Here is an 18,130-nt window from a genome sequence, read left to right as displayed (position 1 = left end):
AACATTTACGTTGCTACAATAGAAAGTGTTTTATGTATTAGCATAACTGTGTGGTACGGGAGCTGCACAGGACGCCGTCTGCAAGAACTGAACTTGGTTTATGTTGCACGAGTTCAGAGAAGGGCCAGACGCATTGCCACTGATCCCACCCACCCAGGCAATGCACTGTGTGCCCCTCTTCCATCAGGCAAACCTTTCAGGAACATTGAACCCAAAACAAACAAGCTCAAAAACATGTTCTTCGCAAAAGCTGTGAAGGCTATCGCCCCTTGCTGAGAAGACTGAGTCTGTTACACATCACAGTAAAACGACTGTGAATGCATATTTGCACTGCCTTAACTTATCAGGAATGTTTCATTGCACAGCTCTGTATATGAAGGTTTAAGAATATTGCACAGAACTTACTGCTGGCATGAATGTATCATCAAAGAAGCCCTGAATGATTAATTCATGCAACACAGTAAATCATATCGTTTAAAAGGGACTGACTTTGGGAACTCGGTACAAGTCTTAGCAGACCATAAAGACTATTTTGCATGCCTGGCTTCTCAGAAATTGTGGTTGGCCAAGGAAGCCAACTGACTGACTTAATTTCTATATTTCTTAAAAAAAAAAAGTCAATTTCTGTTGTGTCTACCTGTATATATTGTTTGTGTGTATCCTGAGCCGGTGTCTGTCCCCCAAAAATGTCTCCATGGTAGCACGCGGTGACAATAAAAGATTCTTGATTCTTGATCCATCCATTGTCTAGACCCGCTTATCCATGGAGGGCTGCAGGCCTGGTGCCTATCTCAGCGGCCTTTATACGAGAGGCGCAGTAAACCCTGGACAGGTCTCCAGTCCATCACAGGAGAATGTTCTCGGACAAACAATCATTCACCCACCACTTCACAAACATCAATTTGAAGAGACCTGTTCACCTAACAGTCATGTTTTTGGACTGTGGGAGAAAGCCAGAGTACCCTGAGAGAACCCACTCACACACAGGGAGAACCGGCAAACTCCAAGCAGAAAGACCCTGGGCTGGGCTTTGAACCCACCATTGCTACCAACTGCATTACTGTGCAGCCCATGATCAGCATAAATCCCTTAATTTCCATGTTAGGTTCAGTAATATCCAGAGAATTAAATTAAAATATGAGCAGTATAGCAAATTTAAGCATTTCTTTAAACAAGCAAAAAGCTGTGTCTCTTATTGCCTACATTCATTTATAATTACATTTATAATGGTATTAATTTAGTATATATGTTTCATATATGTTTGTTTTACAATGCGACTGATCAACAAAATAACCTGAGATGATATCCAGGTATCCGAAATTCAGGGCAAGCAATTTATATTCTTGACAAAAATGTCTAACAGTACTTTCCAGGACTATTATAAGGTTAAAATCCCAATGAAGTTTTCATGCTCCAACATTTTCTTATACAATATATATATATATATATATATATATATATATATATATATATATATATATATATATATATATATATATATATATATGTGTATGACAGAACTCAACTCACACAAATAAATGTTTCAGTCAACCCCTAAAAGACATCGCCATGATGCAGTGTTTTTATTTTATTAAAACTTGTTCTCTATTATAATATAATATGACAAATATTCAAGCTAGCCTACTTTTATGTAAATATCAAACGAGAAAAAGTTGTTCTTCACAATAAACAATGACATCTTCATCAAGAATTTCTGAGAAAACGGGGTGGATGAATTAAATCATTTAACAATCAATAATTTCTAGTCAGATTATGCTTATAAAAGTTTGGACGCTCACACGGATTTGGTTCCTGCGAAAAGCGGCTGCTGTAATGATGCCTTGACATGTGTTGCCTCTCAGAATGGGAGCAAGTCTGTGTCTTTCGCTGTTTATGGACCATGAAGTCTGATATTTACAAGGCAGATCAACAGCATCTTGAACTAAGCAATCAAACATTTGAAGTACGGAGCGACCCCTGACACTGGAACAGGAATCTGTCTGTTTTGGCACAAGTATCATCCAACATCCTCACAGGGCGGGCAGCATTTCTCACTGAGGAATACGTAAACAACATCTCGATGTCTTGCTTATGTGCGCGCATGTGCTGTGTATCCTTGTCTTCGGAATGCCAAGCATACTGTCCTTCCCTCTACCCTTTGACCATAGCGGATGGTGTTTTACATTGAGAAACAACGGCGGAAACTTTCCAACATGGAGGGGCATCAGTAGTCATAAGCTGCAAGACAGAAACAGAAGAACTTTTATCGACATCTGCTTCTCTGCCTGAGTTCCTGGGGAAGAGGAGCGTGCCATGCATTTTGTCGAGTGAGGAAGATTCCAGGGGAGAGATCACCATGCAGGCATGCAGTCACACCAGAGTGGTCTTACTTTCTATTGTGAGGATGCAAGTACTCGCTGCTGTGCCCCTGCTGTTCACAGCCTTGCACATGTACTCCCCCTCGTCCTCCGGAAAGGTCTCTGGCAGGTAGAGGCAGTACGTCTCTCCTCTTTCGATGTACTGATAGTCCTCGCAGTCCTGGAGCATCTCTCCCTCAAACCACCAGGTGACCTCAGGCTTCGGCTCCCCGGTGATCTTAACGGTGAACCGAACGGGCTCAGAATCCACCACCGACTGGTTCTTGAGGGGCTTTTTAAACCACGGCGCCCCGGACCTCGCGTGATCTTCCTCATCTTCGTAGGCTGCAGATCCATTGATGATGCTGCTTTCATCCTCGCCGTCATCCTCCTTCTTCTGCAAGCAGGAAACAAAAAACAGTTAGATTCTCCTGCAGAGATCGAATGAAGCCCAAACTGAGCTTCGTCCTCATGTCGTGTAGGACACAGTGGTAGGCGTGGGTACTTTTTGCAGGGCAGCATCAATCTCTTGCTGTTCAAACTGCATCCTCTGCAGCTTCTGCTCCTCTATCCTCCTGCGTTCCTCTTCCTCTCTGGCTTTGGCCATTTGTTCGAATCGGGCCCGCATGTCCACCTTCTGTTTGAAAGGTGTGTCACCTGATGGAGCTGAAGTTGTTTCTCTCTCCTCCTCCTCCTCCTCCTAAAAGGCACAGGACGAAGGTACAGTTCAAACCAGATGGTGGAGTTTAAAGACATGAGCTCTCTTATTACTGTCAGACATAAAACAAGCCTGAAGCTTTCCTGTTTCAGATCAGTTTGGTTTATCAAGATTATTTCTAATTCTACGACGAAAGATGTATTTATGTGTCCATTACTTTCTTTATCTAGTGGATTTCTGTGGATTATTTTCATGATGTCACAGGGGGAAGTGGTGTGTTTGAGGTGCTGTCTTGAAACATGCATATGTCTGTTTGCATTTCACTCATATATTGTGATTTAAACAATCGGTATTACAAATATGTTGTACCATTATCATTACCTGTTGTTAAAAGCATAGTGATCTTAGAAAAGGCAATAAGTAATTTTTGAAAGAAATCTCTCCCTTAATCTTAAATGACCTAAAAGGTTAAGTGCCTTTTCATACTCTGCGAACATATGGTTTCTGGTGCATATCTCATTGAATCATTCCTTCATTTATTTAACTAATAACTATTAAATGATACATTTTGCTATTGGATCGATTACTTAATGAAGACGGACTCTTTTGTTTTTTGACCCACAAACTTGTTTGCAACAGAGGACACATTCATATCTTCACAGTAAGCCAAATGGGAGCTTTTTGTATTTTCTCAAGAACCATTGTGGGTCAAAGGAACGAGTATCCTGCAGAAAAAGATACTTATTCATTTAGCATTTGAATCCTTTTACCTCCTGGGCCCTCTCAGCTTCTCTCTGTTTAATTTCATCATCAATGGCCTTCCTCCGCTCTCTTTCCATCTCAATCTTTTTCTGGATCTCCTCCTCTGTCAGCTGCTTGATTTTCTCAAATTTGGACTTGAGGTTTTTCGCCTGAATGGAGCCAGTTTTCTTGAGCTTTGTCAGCTCCTCGTATTCTTTGCTTATGACATCCGAGCTTTCATTTATTTCATCCTGCAAAATGTCAGCACAAATCAAATGCAGACACGACTGTTGTACAGCAGCAGATTACAGGCTCCTTCCAAATTGCTTTCTGCAAAATCAAACAAAACAAACGTGCAGGCCAAAAAGATCCCAGTGTGGATGTCATATTCACAAACATTTGTATGTATGAAGTTCAAAATATGAAGTCAAACTTTAGGCATCTGAAAAAAAAAGTTTAGGTTTCCACTTTAAATTTTAAAGACGCACCTCTCCCATTTCTTTCCTGAGCTGCTCAAATTCCTGCTTTTCCTGCTCCAGTTTCTTCTTGCGCTCCTCGGCTTTACGTCTTCTCTCAGCCTCCTCCTTTTCTTTTAGGAGCTCCTCAAAGTTTATCTCCAATCTTCTGGGATGCAGAGCCTCCTGGGACTCAGTCTTCACCATCACTTCGTCATCTTCCAGCGCCTGATACGACATGAGGTAACGTAACATGATGTCACATAATATGACGTAAAGTAACACAACGTGACGTAATGTAACATCAAGGCAGCTCCATTCTCGCTTTGCATTTACAGACTGCATGCATCCTGTTATTATTCTGCATTAATATCCAGATTTTTTTAATTGTTCCTTAATCAACAGGTTAAACTAAAAAAAATAAACCTTACTGTTTCTGTTTCATCGCCATATGCAGACTTTTCCTGATCCAGGATAGGGCTCTTAAAGAAATAATTTGGAGATGGTAACAGCACTACAGATGTATCATTTGAGCCCCTTGGAATAAAATAAAGAACATCTTTAAAAGGTCATAATTTTCCACACATCCATCACGGGTGTGAAAGTCAGAATAATTTGGGGCTTTTAGTAAGGTAACTTGTTCCTTTTTTACAGATGAAATGATAATCCCACAATACTACATCCCTTTTTTGAGTTAACCAGGATCACTGTCAGCGAATCAGACCATCAGCATGACGCTATACCACCACCATGCTTGACAGTTCGGCTTTTAAAGGAGCGAGAAATTGTATTATTTTAGCTAGAAAATAATACAAAACAATTGTTTTGTGAAGAACTACATGTATCTTTTTGGATCGAATATGGTATGATGTCACACACCGTCTCTCTGTGTTGTTCTCCATTGTCTTGTTTAAAAAGCCGGGCCGGCCGCAAATGCATGCACATGCATGTGAACAGCTGCCACTCAGGGTTTAGCCGCTCCTTGCCCATAAAACTCTTTACCGCCACGTTTACCTGAAGACGATCAGGACACGTTATTACCACAAAAGACACTGGTCTTTGGCAAAGAAGTTGTCAGATAAGGAAAGAGACAAAAATGAGGATTAACGCTGGCCTTGCGTTTCCAAGGTGGAGAGGATTTCAAGAGCAAATAAGCAGCTGTAGTTTGACTCAGAGCTAGCTTTTCTGTTCCGGACTGGGGAGTAGCAGCGTGAAGTCAAATGTTGGTTGTTGTTGGTTTTACAGTCTTGTTAGACTTGTGTTGCTGGAAGCTGCCCACAGTGATCCTTGTACATACAGGTCATTCTTTTTTTGACGAAAAATTACATTTTTAATCGGAGTTGTGGTGGTGCTTAGATTGGGGAGGTAGAGAGGTGTGGCTGTTGACACATCTTATTTTGGTCTACAGACAGTGCTCAACAGCGCACCTAGTGGTGAAAATTTGCTTTTTGCTCCTTTGAACTTGTCATGAATCTTAAACATTTATGGACTTTGTTTGACGGTCACCCCCATGATGGGACACTAGCAATTTTAAATTGGCTATATAATGTCTGAAAAGAAATCCAAGATTATGCCAGAACCTTTATATATTGCAAACAATTTGCTAAGGCTTGTTTAACCCAAAAACATATTTTGTATCTACATAATTGAGCTTATGTGGGTAAATTTGAACTTGTTTGGATTAGAGAAAATCCACAATAAATTCAGGTTAGGGCAATCAGTACTAGGTTTTGAAAATAATTGCAGTTGTACATCTTACTATTGGTCTAGAATGGAAAACTGGGTGAGAAGCATGATTAAAAGGCCTGAATTATCATGACTTTAATACCCATGATGAGTGTATGTAAACTTCTTACCATCACCGTATGAACAGTTAAATAGCCTGATCAATGATTAAGCTCTGACATGTTAGCAACCAGCCCAGCACACACATGCTGAAAAATCTGGTCACTGAGTCACTTGAACTCACCATGCTCTTGCGGGCCTCAGCAAAGAGCCTCTTCTCCTCTTCCAGTCTCCTCTTCGCCTCCTCCTCAGCCTTTCTCTGCTCTTCCTCGCGTCTCTGCCGCTCCAGATCCTCGAAACTGACGCAGATTTTACCAGGCTCGCTGCCCTCCAGGTTGAGCAAGGCCATCAGTGCTTCATCATCTTCATCTATGAGCTGAGCAGGAATATAAGGTACATTTTAGAGACTGACCATTGATAATGTCTGTGAGTGAAATTTCCCTTTTACTACATGGATCCATTTTTTTCCCATATTTATTTGCTCTTTTTTGGTGCGTTCTGTTGATTTATTCTATTGATGATTGTTTGTTTTCTTGTTGCTTGATCAGAAACTGGATGTGTGTTACTGGATATGAATTGAACCTGCTTATCTAATAAATTGTCTGGAGGTAATGTATTATAATTTATTAGAATGTAGCAGTTTAAAAATAAAAGCAAAAAAAAAAAAAATGTTTTGCTGAATTTATGGGAATGGTGCCAATCCTGACATTTAACTCACTTAATTCTCAGCTCACAGAAAATAGTGACGAAATCTATCCTCCAATTTTGAGGCTGTTCCTTCAGAAACAAATTTTCTTTCATTTCTTTTCTCACTATAGGCAGAATTGCTCACAATTCTGCCTATAGTAATAGCCATCTGTACATATATTCATAGTACATGCAAACTCTGTTATAATAACAATCATCTGTATATTATGCTATTGTACATATGTATAAAACTCTATTCATAGTAATATCCACCTGTATATTATATTCGGTACATATCAAGCTGTAAATTTAGTTCACAATACTAGTTATCTATATATACATATCTGTACATATCTGTAAAACTCTATTTATAGTAATATCCACCAGTATATTATATTCGGTACGTATCCAGCTGTAAATTTAGTTCACAATACTAGTTATCTTTATATTATACTCATAGGACAAATCTATCAGTAAAATTCTGTCTATAATAGTATCCATCTCTATATTTATTCAGTAATAACCCATGTCCTGTACTTATGGAACCATTGTTTATCCTGCGATTGCTGCTATTGCACTTCTGGTTAGACCTAAACTGCATTCCATTGCCTTGTACCTGTACCTGTGTAATGACAATAAAGTTGAATCTAATCTAATCTAATCTAATTTCTTTTTCCATGGAAGATCTGAAAACCATGCATATACTTAGATTTTTTCCAAAAAAGGAAACAATATTGACCATGCTCTTCCTTGCTTCGGCAAAAGCTCTCCTCTCCTCCTCCATGCGTCTCTTGGTCTCTTCCTCTGCCTTCTTGCGCTCCTCTTCAACCCTTTGTCGCTCCAGCTCCTCAAAGCTCAGCCTCAGTTTTCCCGGACGAATCTCTTCTTTGTCCTCCTGATCCTCCTGACTGATGTCTTCATCTTCTTCCTAATGACATGTCATTTATTAAGTTTGCTCAACATGTATAAACAGAAATCTAAACTTAAATTTTGATTGTTTTAACAACATTTATTATTGCACGTGGTTCTAAAGTTGAGGTTTTAGCTATGTGAACGTGGAAGTTCAATACAAGAAGTTAAGAATTTTGCAGAGCGCACAGTGAATGTATGTTGTTTACCATTCCCTGTTTAGCCTCTTGAAAAGCCTTCTTCTCCTCCAGCAGGCGTTGTTTGGCTTCTTCCTCAGCTTGCTTCCTCCGCTGCTCCTGCCTCTCCTTTTCCAGCTCCTCAAATGTCAGCTTCAGCTTTCCAGGAGTCACCGACACCTTCTCCGAAGGTTTCTCCTCTTCATCCTGATACAAGTTAAGAAGACCCTCACATCAGCCCACATGGTGAGGCTGAAATAAACAGTTTTAAAAAGTGCAGGAAATGTACCTGTTGAACAGAGCGCCGCTTGGCTTCTCTGAAGGAGCGTCTGTGTTCATCATATCGTCTCTTCTTCTCCTCCTCTACTTTTTTTTTCAGCTCCTCCTCTCGGCTTTTCTCGATGTCCTCAAAGTTCATCTTGATTTTCCCTGGAGGTCTTGATTGCTTCGCGGGAACCACGCGTATCAGGATTGTGTCATCTCCTTCCTATAAAGTAGATCAAAAGTGATTGAGAGGCACTCTGCAGGGCCAATGTCATCACTGCAGAGGGTCGTCGTAAGGGTGAGTGGTGTGAGTCTAAGATAGCTGGGTCTAAATCAGTCACAGGGAGGATGTCTAGAGCAAATTTAGTCACTGGGTGGTGTGGGAAACAGTTGGCAGGCATGTGCTGTCTACACCTGCCAGCTCTCTTCTAGTTCTTTCCTGATCGCAGAGTCAGTTAGATCATGTTGGTCGGAAAGAAAATGGCTAATTAAAATAGGTGTGAGTAAAAGTTGCAAAGAAAGTTCTCCAAAATGTTGAATTTTGACCATTTAAACAGAACACATACAGTAATTTTTAACACATTTGCAAAATATTTCCTTGTGATCCTTGTGATTTACTGATTACCATTATACATTAGCTAGTTCAAGATTTGACACAGTAGCAAAAACTAAAGGTTCTCTGACATGCGGGGCCTATTCTGAGCTGTCAAATGGAAATAACGTCAAATTTTATGGCCAAATTGCATTTGTACCTCATTCGTAGCTCTACCCCAATGGTTTAAAGGAGAAGCGTGAAAAACCAAGCTTCGAAAACAAGGGGCAAGGAGCTGAGCTTGCAAATACACTCACATCGTAAAAAAAAATTTCAGTTGAATTTTTTCTACTGGCCCAATAATCACTCCAATGTCTAGTTTGAGGTGTCCTGATACATTACGTTGGGTATGACTGTTAGTAGAAGAAAAAAAAATAAAAATTTTATATATATATATATATATATATATATATATATATATATATATATATATATATATATATATATATATATATACCATGCAATAAAAATAACATATTGCTTAAATCAAAGCATAAAAATAACATATTGCCTAACCTAAAATATTTTACAACCACTATAATTTGTAATGTGTTATATAATAAGATATTTTGGTTTTCATTTTCATGTTTTTTCAACAAGCAAAATGAAAAGAACAAAACAATTTGGAAAAAAAATTGCATTCCTCAGTTAAAATACATTGTAAATAGCTGCAAGAACAAAAAAAAAAAAAAAACATTTTAATGTATGAATGAGTGCAATGGCACACAATATCATAGAATATTGTAAAATGTTATACCATGCCGTGCCCTGCTAAATGATGCTCTGAGATACAATTTAATATATAATACAATGCGACGAATGTGATATGCAATACAGTACAATAAAATATGATACATTAAGATGTGACACGATGCAATGTGAGGAACTTTACAATACGATGTAATATGTTGAATATCATTTGATGAAAAGACAATACATTTAGATGAGAGGTGATATGACAAAATACAAGTTGCTTTATTGCCTCAAAGTGCTGCACTTGTCAGTAAGGCTGAAAGACAACAGGGGACAGCAATGTGTGTTTACATGCAAGGAATCAGCCAGAACTGATCCCCTATCAGCTTTGCTAACGTGTTTCCATTTTCTCAGCAGGCTATTTTAGCTACTGCCTGTGTCAAGCACCAAAGAACAGGAGCAGGGGGAGGTGCAGGTCTAGGGTCCCTAGGAAATGAGTTTCAGCTTTGGCCGCATAAAACACAAATGTGGGATTCTTAGAGGAATGCGATCATCTAAAGTTAGGACCACCAGTCAAACCCTTGCATACAGTAACTTTGCCTCAGGAGACTTTACAGTTACAGCTCCTACAAGGACTTCATTCCTGCCGGTAAAATAGCCCACTGATAACTCTGAAATCAGCTTTACGATGCGGGGCATAACTCTCCATAAAGTAAACTTAAGCTTGATATCTCAGTTATCTCTATAGTAAGAGTGTCCTGATAAAAATGTCCGTCTGTTGTTCCTTACAGCTCTGGTAATGTCATTCACACGGTACCAAAGCAGTATTAGGGCACAGAGATAGCCGGTAGTTGCCTGTAATCACCGATTTGGCACAAGAATACTTACATAAGCCTTCCAGAGAAGTTGTATATAATAACTGGAAATGTTTAAATCATTTTCCATGCATGTGACACATTGAAAGCACTGTCAGTTAACAGTCTGGGCTTGCCAACAATGCTACTGTCCGGTTTCAGACCTATATCCAGCCCCTGCCAACTGTTCTCATCTCAAAAGCCACTTAAAATAACTATTCCGAGTGGCAGCTGAGGATTACCTTAATCATTACAGACGAAAGTACTCCATTGTCAACATAAAGGCAGGGCTCAACCACTCACACAGGTTTGCCATGCTTCTCAATAAGATAGGAGACTCTTTACAAGCAGTTAGCTCCACGATCACTGACCTCAGCAGCTTTCTGAGCCAGCTCCTTCTTGATTTTGGCTTTCTCCATGTTGTCCTGGGCCTCTCGCTTCTTCCTCTCCTCCTCCATCCTCTTCCTCTCCTCCTCTTGTCTTTGTTTCTCCATTTCTGCAAACTTGCCCTTCACACTACCTGGTTACACCGCACAGGAAGACACAGCGCCTTCAGCCTATCGCCTCGTTTCCCCAACAACAACAGCATCCCTCCGCGTGTCTTACCTGTGATTTTGGGGACGTAGGACTTTTCCACCTTTTTCTGTTTCACCTCCTCTTCCTCATCACTGGAAGCGAGTAGTTCTTTTATCTGCAGTAGATCAGAAAGAGAGAGAGAGAGAGAGAGTGTGGTGAGGTTAAGGTTTAGCTGGGATCATCTCCTCTGCCACTCAGGAGCCATACTGGTCCCAGCAAGAATAAGGGCCAAATCCCTGCTAATATCAGGGTCATGTGACCTGTCCGTGGGCCTCTGATTGGTCCGCAGTGTAGCGGCACAAATAGGAGATGAACCTAGGTGTCCAGGCCTGGCAAGCTCTGGCACGGCAGTCTACAGGAGGCTTGTTGTGTCTGCTTATCACCAGTAATCCACTCACATAACACCGTATCACTGCTTTTATTTTACCTCTGCCGGACAAGAGGAAGAGCTGCTCACCCTGAAATTCTCTATCATTGATTTTACTTTGGTCATTACTGTAGCTGACATTTCCAACATTATGAAGGTCATTTGAAAGTTAAAGTAACATTAATTTGTTGTGGAGCTAAATTTCATTCATTCTCTTCATTTAAATGTTCTTTTTTTTATATGTGTGTAACTCAGGTATTTTGTAGCTAACTACCACATCCATCCTCTTATCATCCTCTGGTTATAAAACTGCATGAGCAAATGAGCAACTAATTTCACTTTGGTATTGTTTGTGGACATTTTTTGACTTGAGGAAATATAAATATATCTATGCTTATTGGGTTTAACTATTATTGAGTGGGATTTTTTTTCAGTAATATAAAAAAAACTTGTATTAAAACCTAGGCAGCTTCACAAACTCAGTTAAAATGGATTTTAAAAAAATCATAAAAGGCTAAAACAGAAGAAAGGATGTATACCACACCAATAAAATCTGCAATAAAAACTGAAATAATATTATTACAATAACATGCAAGGTTGTGAAAATAATTGCACATAATAATAATTGGATTTCATTGCAATTTCACAACATTTTATATTGTGTTTAGTTATTGAACGGTCTGGAAACAGAAAAGTAGGAAAAAGCCTGAAATTAAAGACTTCATCCATTAGCCCTAATTGATGAAGCAGCCAGAAACATGTCACCTCTCATGTTTTACCATTTTCAGCAATAAACTGTGAAAGCTCCCTCTGACAAGATGCACATCACCAGAGATTAGAAAACTGCAACAATATTCTCTGTTTTCACAGAGAATATTGTTCAGGGTGGAGCTGAAAATACTTAAATACACTTTTAACGTGTTTTAACAGAAAAACCAAAAGGCACAACAGAATTTGCAGGAGTTTTATCCCACCATTCACACAGCTTACAGGGCCATTGAGGCTGGGACTGGGAGTGACTGATGGACTCTAAAAACTAGTGCAGTATGAAAACACAACAAATTCTGTTGAAACAAATAAATAAATGTTGCTGCATCCTAAATCTCGTCCTTTCCTCATCCAAATGTATATTTACACAGTTATGACGCATGTAAGACAGGTGGCCATGCACCTCCCCAAACCCCTGTGCCCCAGGAGCATTTTTCCTCTCGAAAGGTAGTGGTATGAGATAAAACATGTGGATAAATATAAGATACTAACTTGATGGCGTGTCAAGATTTAAACAACATAAAATAACAGTATATCTCCTTTACCATCATCTGCGAGGCTCTAATAGATGCTTCAATTTGTGATAAACACAAAATTGGATGGTGATTGGAGAGAACTACTGAAAAAGGGAATTTCTCACAAATATTTCTGAATAGGCATTAAAAGCGCTCTCATGCACTATAAATTATTTTTAGCTCTGTTTTTCTTTGTATTTGAGTTTCAGGCATTCATTAAATATGCTGAAGTTGTTTGAAACTTTTCCATTTTGAAAAATGGGAGAAATGTAAATTCCCTAACGATTGTTCACACACTCAAAAAAATGTCCCAATCAAATTATCCTAGAATTGAAGGTTTAGATATGTTTGAATAACTAATCGTTCTGGTATTACATTATTGTACAAAGCAGGTCAACAGAATTGACATAAAATAAGTAATAACATTTTTGAAAGGGTAACTTAGCCGTTAAGTTGTTTTGTGCAGGTCAGTATAACTCCTGTTTAGTTCATGATTCAGTGCTTTAATAAACATTAATAGGATTTTAAAGACATTAAATAAGAACCAAAGCAAACCCAGGCAGAAACGTAAAGCTTAAACTAGTTATTAAAAGTGATTGTGAGTGTAAAAAAAAAAAACAGTGTGAGTGGTGCCGCAGTGCTCTGGATGAAACTCTAGATTCTCACTCAGACTGGCAGCTTCGTCACCTCCATCATGCCCCATCATGCCATGCAGATCACAGCCGCAGGTTAGTGCCGTTTGTCTCTCTTTGACCTGCTGCTTTCTGCGGTTCCACTCCCTCTCCTTGACGTATTGATCCTTCCTCTTCTGCTGTTCCTCCCTGTTCCTCTGCCGGCTGCGCTCCTCTCTGGCTTTCTGCATGGCCTCAAACTTGGTCGTCACGTCTCCTTTGTTCAGCTTGGGCACGTAGCTTCTGGCCACAAGCTTCCTGGACCTCAGGAGCTTCTACGGTTTTTACAGTGACAGAAATGATAAAAAACGATGTTTTGAGTCAGATTTTAGTCAGTTTCTTTAGAGTACAATGACATGATCTTGCTCGTCCATCTTCCTGTCTTACCTCTTTCTTAAAAGCCAGATCAGACATGTTCTCTGAGTCCTCTGTTTCCTGTTGTTGTTCCTTATTGTCTGAGACCCCATTAACAGCCTCGTCTTTCTCACTTTGTCTGCTCTCCACGCCGTTCAGTTGTCTTGTCTCAGCCTCCTCACTCGTTATGTCTTTCATTCTGTGAGCTTTTTTGTCTTTGCCCTCCGGTGTCCTCTCGCTTCTGTCTTCAGCATCACTGACCGTCTCATCGTTTTCTTCCTGTCTCATTTCCTCCTCCGAGTCGTCTCCGGTGCTCATGTCGTGCTCGTTGTCATGTACGTCCTCTTCGACGCCGTGAGCGTCCACAGCGGTAACCTGCGCCACCTCGGTCATGTTTGTGCCACGATGACAAGTTGACAAACAGGGTTTGTTATGGCCTGAGCTGCAAACCAAAAGGAAAGTTAGCCATAGTTGAGTGAACATTATTGGAAACATATATCGTATGTTGCCGCAAATAAATGTATTTGTAAAACGAATAATTGTGTTGTCTATATGTTTTTCTTTCCATAAAAAAATGTCTCCTAGTTCAATGCTTCTGTTTATCTGCATTTCTCCTCCAGACATAGTCATACAAAGCGGCTGCGGCCGTTAACTATATGTACTCTTTGTTTTGCATTCCATGGAAAGTACTCCTGGTTCACTGCTTTCATGTTTTGCTGTCTGTTACCTTAAGAAAGCAGCTGACCGAGCTGCAGCCATATGCACACTCTTTGTTTTTCTTCACTAAAGAAAGCAAACCTGGCCAAAAGCCGCTGTTTAACTGTATCTCTTTGCTGGACAATGCCACCAACAGATCTGCTACCAACAGCTTCTCCTCGTTTCTCTTTTCCTTATAAAGTATTCCTGGTTCAGTGCTTCTAGCTGTGTCTCCCTTCATCCCCCAGCCTGTCATGGTGAGTGGACATTCGTACTGAACCGAGCTGCTGAAGGTTTCCTGTTAAGAGGTAGTGAATCCTTTCCATTGTCACTTAATGTTCCTTAAGGAAAAGGAATTGCTGCAAGTTCAATGACTCAGTGTAATCAGATAGATACATCACTTTTTACCAATTCGGATTGAATGGTTAACTGGATTTGACTGTATTATGTTATATTTAAGACGATCAGGCTCTAATAGAGCGATTTAGATTGATCGGGATTTATTTGAGCCAAACTGGATCCCATATAAACATGCAGGAATTACTGTTTATCTTTCGTAGTGCCTTCAGATGACATTTATTGTGAATTGGTTTTATATGAATTACCTGAATTGAAGGGTTTTATACAATTAATACGCTCATCTGGAAAATTAAAATAATTTCCTTTTGTTTTGTTGGTTTCGATAATCAGCATAAACGACATGACGAGTTCTTTCCTTGAACGTTTCAGGGGTTGTCTTAATTATTGCTGATAATTAGTATTATTTCTTAATACAATTAGATTTTCATTGCTGCATCTTTGCATCACAGTTTTTAACAGTTTTTAACTAATAAAAAGCATCTATGTAATATTAATATTCCAAAGGATATTGTAACTTCTTGCCGGTTAGTTTTTGGTAGTTTTTCAAATACCATCAACTTCAAAGCGGAGTTTTTAGGCAAAGAGCGCCGTTCTGCTTCTCATCCTATTGAGAAAGAGTGCCATGAAGACCTGCTGACTCCTATTTATAGCCCACTTATGCACCCAGAACATGTGATCATAGCTATTTCTGATGAGTGATAGGCTGCTGGACAAAGATCAAGCTGGCACCCACATGTCGCCCAAAGGACCCTCCACAAAATGGCCAGGCTCAGTGCGCGACAACTTGGTCAACAAAAGGGACTGTTAGTCATCCCACCTTAAAACTGTTGCTGTTTATCAGCATCCACAAATACCTTTTCTATTCAGATCTGATGATCTCACTGTGACACAATGCTTCTTATCAGAAACTGCAGCCTTTTCAGCGACACAGCCGAGAGTTTTCAGGCGTGACCGTTGTAAACCAAGAAGGTGTGTTCAGGATCCGCTTCTGAAGACTCTACCAAGTTTTGCATCGCAATCTAAAGTAAAAACACCATATTTCACTCAACCTAGATACATATACAGATCTTATTCATGTTTTAAGTCTCCATGAAAAAAATGCCGTAGTTTCGAGTAGGATGAGTTTTTCGAGATTTAAATTGTAGCATAAAAAGAGCATCTATGCTTTCTCTGTAATAATTTTTCTTTTTTTTTCAAGCCTTACTGGCTCATTTGTATTGTCTTTCAGTTGACATTCCTGGATTTTCCAATCAGACAAATCCCAGGAGCACAAACTGATAAATGTGTGTTATGACCTTTCTTAAAGCATCCTGTGACATGCTGGTAGTGGAGCTAAAATTTACTGAATCATAATTACATAATATACCCAGTCAACTTCCTAATTACAAACCATCTAGATATTTTATTGAGCAGAGAAGAAAATCAATTATCTCCAATTAATCTAAACTATAACCAGAGTAAATATCTTTACGGTAACGCACTACTAACGGAAGGAAATTGTGCTAACTGGAAAAACTTTAGTTTCAGCAGGTGCTGTCCTATTTTTGAACGCAGCTGGCACAAGATTTCATGACAAAAATAAATGAGTTTGACACACATGTTACACAGAAAGATTACAGTGCTATTCCTCCTGTAGCGTAAAGCTTTCTGTGGATCTTGCAGTGAGTGCGTGTGGGGAAATGACAAAAAGTATAATTCACCAAAACACAGAAGACTTCATACAGGCTGGAAACAGCTAATAAATCCAGTCAGCCATGAACAGGCCTGATAGATAACCCTTTACTCCCGCTTTATGACGAAACTGCATTTTTTTTAATCACACAATAAGGGAAGTTTTACCTTCTCAATGTGCTGTAGTCCTCAAGTTCTGATTTTAAAAAAATCCTTTTTGTAAATGAAAACTCAAAGAAGTAAAAGTCAGAGCAGTGAGACCGTCGGTGAGGTGGGACAACTGTCTGCACAGACCCTACTGGCTGCTGGCTTGGGTGGGGGGGGGGAGTAAGGCGTTTCCATAAAAGTACCGTTACTTTCTGCCGGATACCGCGCGAGCCTGTCGCACGTTCAGCTGTTGCCCAGCCCGCACGTCTGCACCACACAGGCCCGTCCTGGTTATTTATCACAACTGCATGAATAAAAAAAATATCCTTTGTATTTCTCTTGTTACAAGTAGTCAATGGTCGTGCATCTGGACTACATAAACAGTTGTGGTGTTTTTTAACATACTGATCAACATAAAGAAGCACAACTGTGAAGTAAAAAAAATGGACAATTTCCTTTAAAAATCTGAAAAGTGTGGCCTGGATTTCTATTCATCCCCCACAAGATGAAATCCAGTGCAACCATTTGCCTTCAGAGGTAACTTCTGTGCTATTTCACCTCAGTATAACGCTGCGTTTAATTTGTTTTAGAAGTCGAAGCTAGGCATGACGTCACACCCGAGTGGAGAGTGTTCTGGTTGCAAGTCAGAAAATAAAAGGATTTGTTTTGATGCTAACTAGTATTACCAAGACAAGCTTTTTACAATACGTTTCTTTCTGTTTTATGCATCCAAACACAAGGGGAGATATTTTACAGCACTATGAGTGCCACTAGTTTATCTTTACTTAATTTTATATTTTCACACAGCCATATTGGATACAGTACTCGAGATTGCTACTCGACTACAACGTCAGACCTTTCCAGGTGACTTCCGACTTCAGGGGGCGTTCTTGTAGTTTTTCAGACGGGGAATTTAAAAATCCGGTTTAACAGTATAGAATCTATGAAGACCTCAGATGTTTATTAGCTAACATTATTGATCAAATAGCATCACAAAAAGCGAAGAACACTCCAAACAGGACAGAGTCAAACTTGTAGAGAGATTTAAAGCAGGGCTAGATTAAAAGACTAACAAGCCTCATCATCCCCAAATGGAAGCATATGGCAGAACTATAAATCTACCAGTACTTGGTTGCTCACATGAACTGGAAACCCAGAGGACAGCAAAAACCAGGGAACGCTTGAGAAGCTGCAGAGACTCTGTTGACCTCTATTAGTCGTGCTCTCCATACATCTAGCCTTTACGGAGGATTAAATACAAGAAAGTCATGGTTAAAAGAACAAAACTAGATGTCCAGTTTGCACTTTCCCACCACTCAAGTATGGGAAGCAACAAGAATGTTGAACAGCGTGCTCCAGTCAGATGATATTAATTTTTTATTTTTTTATTTTTTGCCCTACATGCCAACCACTATTTGTGTGACAAGTAACACTCTATATAATCCTGAACATTTCATCCCTGCCGGGAATATGCCGTTGGTTGCTCTTCATCAGGGACATCAGGAAAGCTGGAGCTAGAGAACCTGTAAGAGAAAGACTTGAGACTGGGTATGAGGTCCACCCTGCAGCAGGACAATAGCCCTAAAACCACAGACAGAGCTACATTCCAATGATTTAGACCAAAGTATAGTCATGAGTTAGAATTAGCCACTTTAAGGTCCAGACCTGAATCCAACTGAGAATTGGTGACAAGACCTAAAGACTGATGTTGCAAGCCATTCAGCATCAAATCTGACTGAGCTTGAGCTGTTTGGCAAAGGAGAGTGGGGAAATAAATTAAAAATGTGTGTCATTTTGTTTCCAATTAACCATTATGTTTCATTTTGTATCGCTT

The 18,130-nt window shown here is 39.7% G+C and overlaps 1 protein-coding gene across 5 annotated transcripts; it reads right to left on the bottom strand.

The window, feature by feature from the left end:
* Positions 1 to 1,555: 1,555 nt before the first annotated feature.
* nexn (nexilin (F actin binding protein)) lies at positions 1,556 to 16,456 on the bottom strand. 5 transcript variants are annotated; one of them, XM_036141178.1, is made up of 15 exons: positions 16,318 to 16,456; positions 13,456 to 13,864; positions 13,152 to 13,343; positions 10,778 to 10,862; positions 10,543 to 10,691; positions 8,058 to 8,255; positions 7,802 to 7,975; positions 7,423 to 7,611; positions 6,181 to 6,372; positions 4,643 to 4,693; positions 4,245 to 4,439; positions 3,785 to 4,007; positions 2,863 to 3,059; positions 2,391 to 2,754; positions 1,556 to 2,238 (listed from the first exon to the last, which is right to left on the bottom strand). In XM_036141178.1, exons 2-15 carry the CDS (start codon positions 13,813 to 13,815, stop codon positions 2,225 to 2,227), a joined length of 2,583 nt encoding a protein of 860 aa, XP_035997071.1. In that variant the 5' UTR covers positions 13,816 to 13,864; positions 16,318 to 16,456; the 3' UTR covers positions 1,556 to 2,224. The 5 variants fall into 5 exon arrangements, with proteins under 5 accessions (XP_035997071.1, XP_035997070.1, XP_035997069.1 ...); XM_036141177.1 differs by lacking the exon at positions 1,556 to 2,238 and having other exon boundaries at positions 2,270 to 2,754; positions 2,863 to 3,057; positions 3,786 to 4,007; XM_036141176.1 differs by lacking the exon at positions 1,556 to 2,238 and having other exon boundaries at positions 2,270 to 2,754; positions 13,456 to 13,859.
* Between the last annotated feature and the right edge of the window lie 1,674 nt (positions 16,457 to 18,130).

This window comes from Fundulus heteroclitus, chromosome 9, assembly GCF_011125445.2.
Source record: "Fundulus heteroclitus isolate FHET01 chromosome 9, MU-UCD_Fhet_4.1, whole genome shotgun sequence".
Taxonomy (NCBI): domain Eukaryota; kingdom Metazoa; phylum Chordata; class Actinopteri; order Cyprinodontiformes; family Fundulidae; genus Fundulus; species Fundulus heteroclitus.
Note: the sequence above shows the minus strand (reverse complement) of the source record. Positions and strands in the feature narration are given on the sequence as shown.

Bases quoted from the DNA above. Each gene is read 5' to 3' on its own strand.
- nexn (XM_036141176.1), bottom strand. From the start codon at position 13,815: ATGACCGAGGTGGCGCAGGTTACCGCTGTGGACGCTCACGGCGTCGAA. The intron at 8,256-10,542 runs GTCAGTGATCGT...TCTACTTTATAG, and splicing joins TGGCTCAGAAAGCTGCTGAG to GAAGGAGATGACACAATCCT. The intron at 4,694-6,180 runs GTGAGTTCAAGT...TATTTCTTTAAG, and splicing joins CTGAGGCCCGCAAGAGCATG to AGCCCTATCCTGGATCAGGA.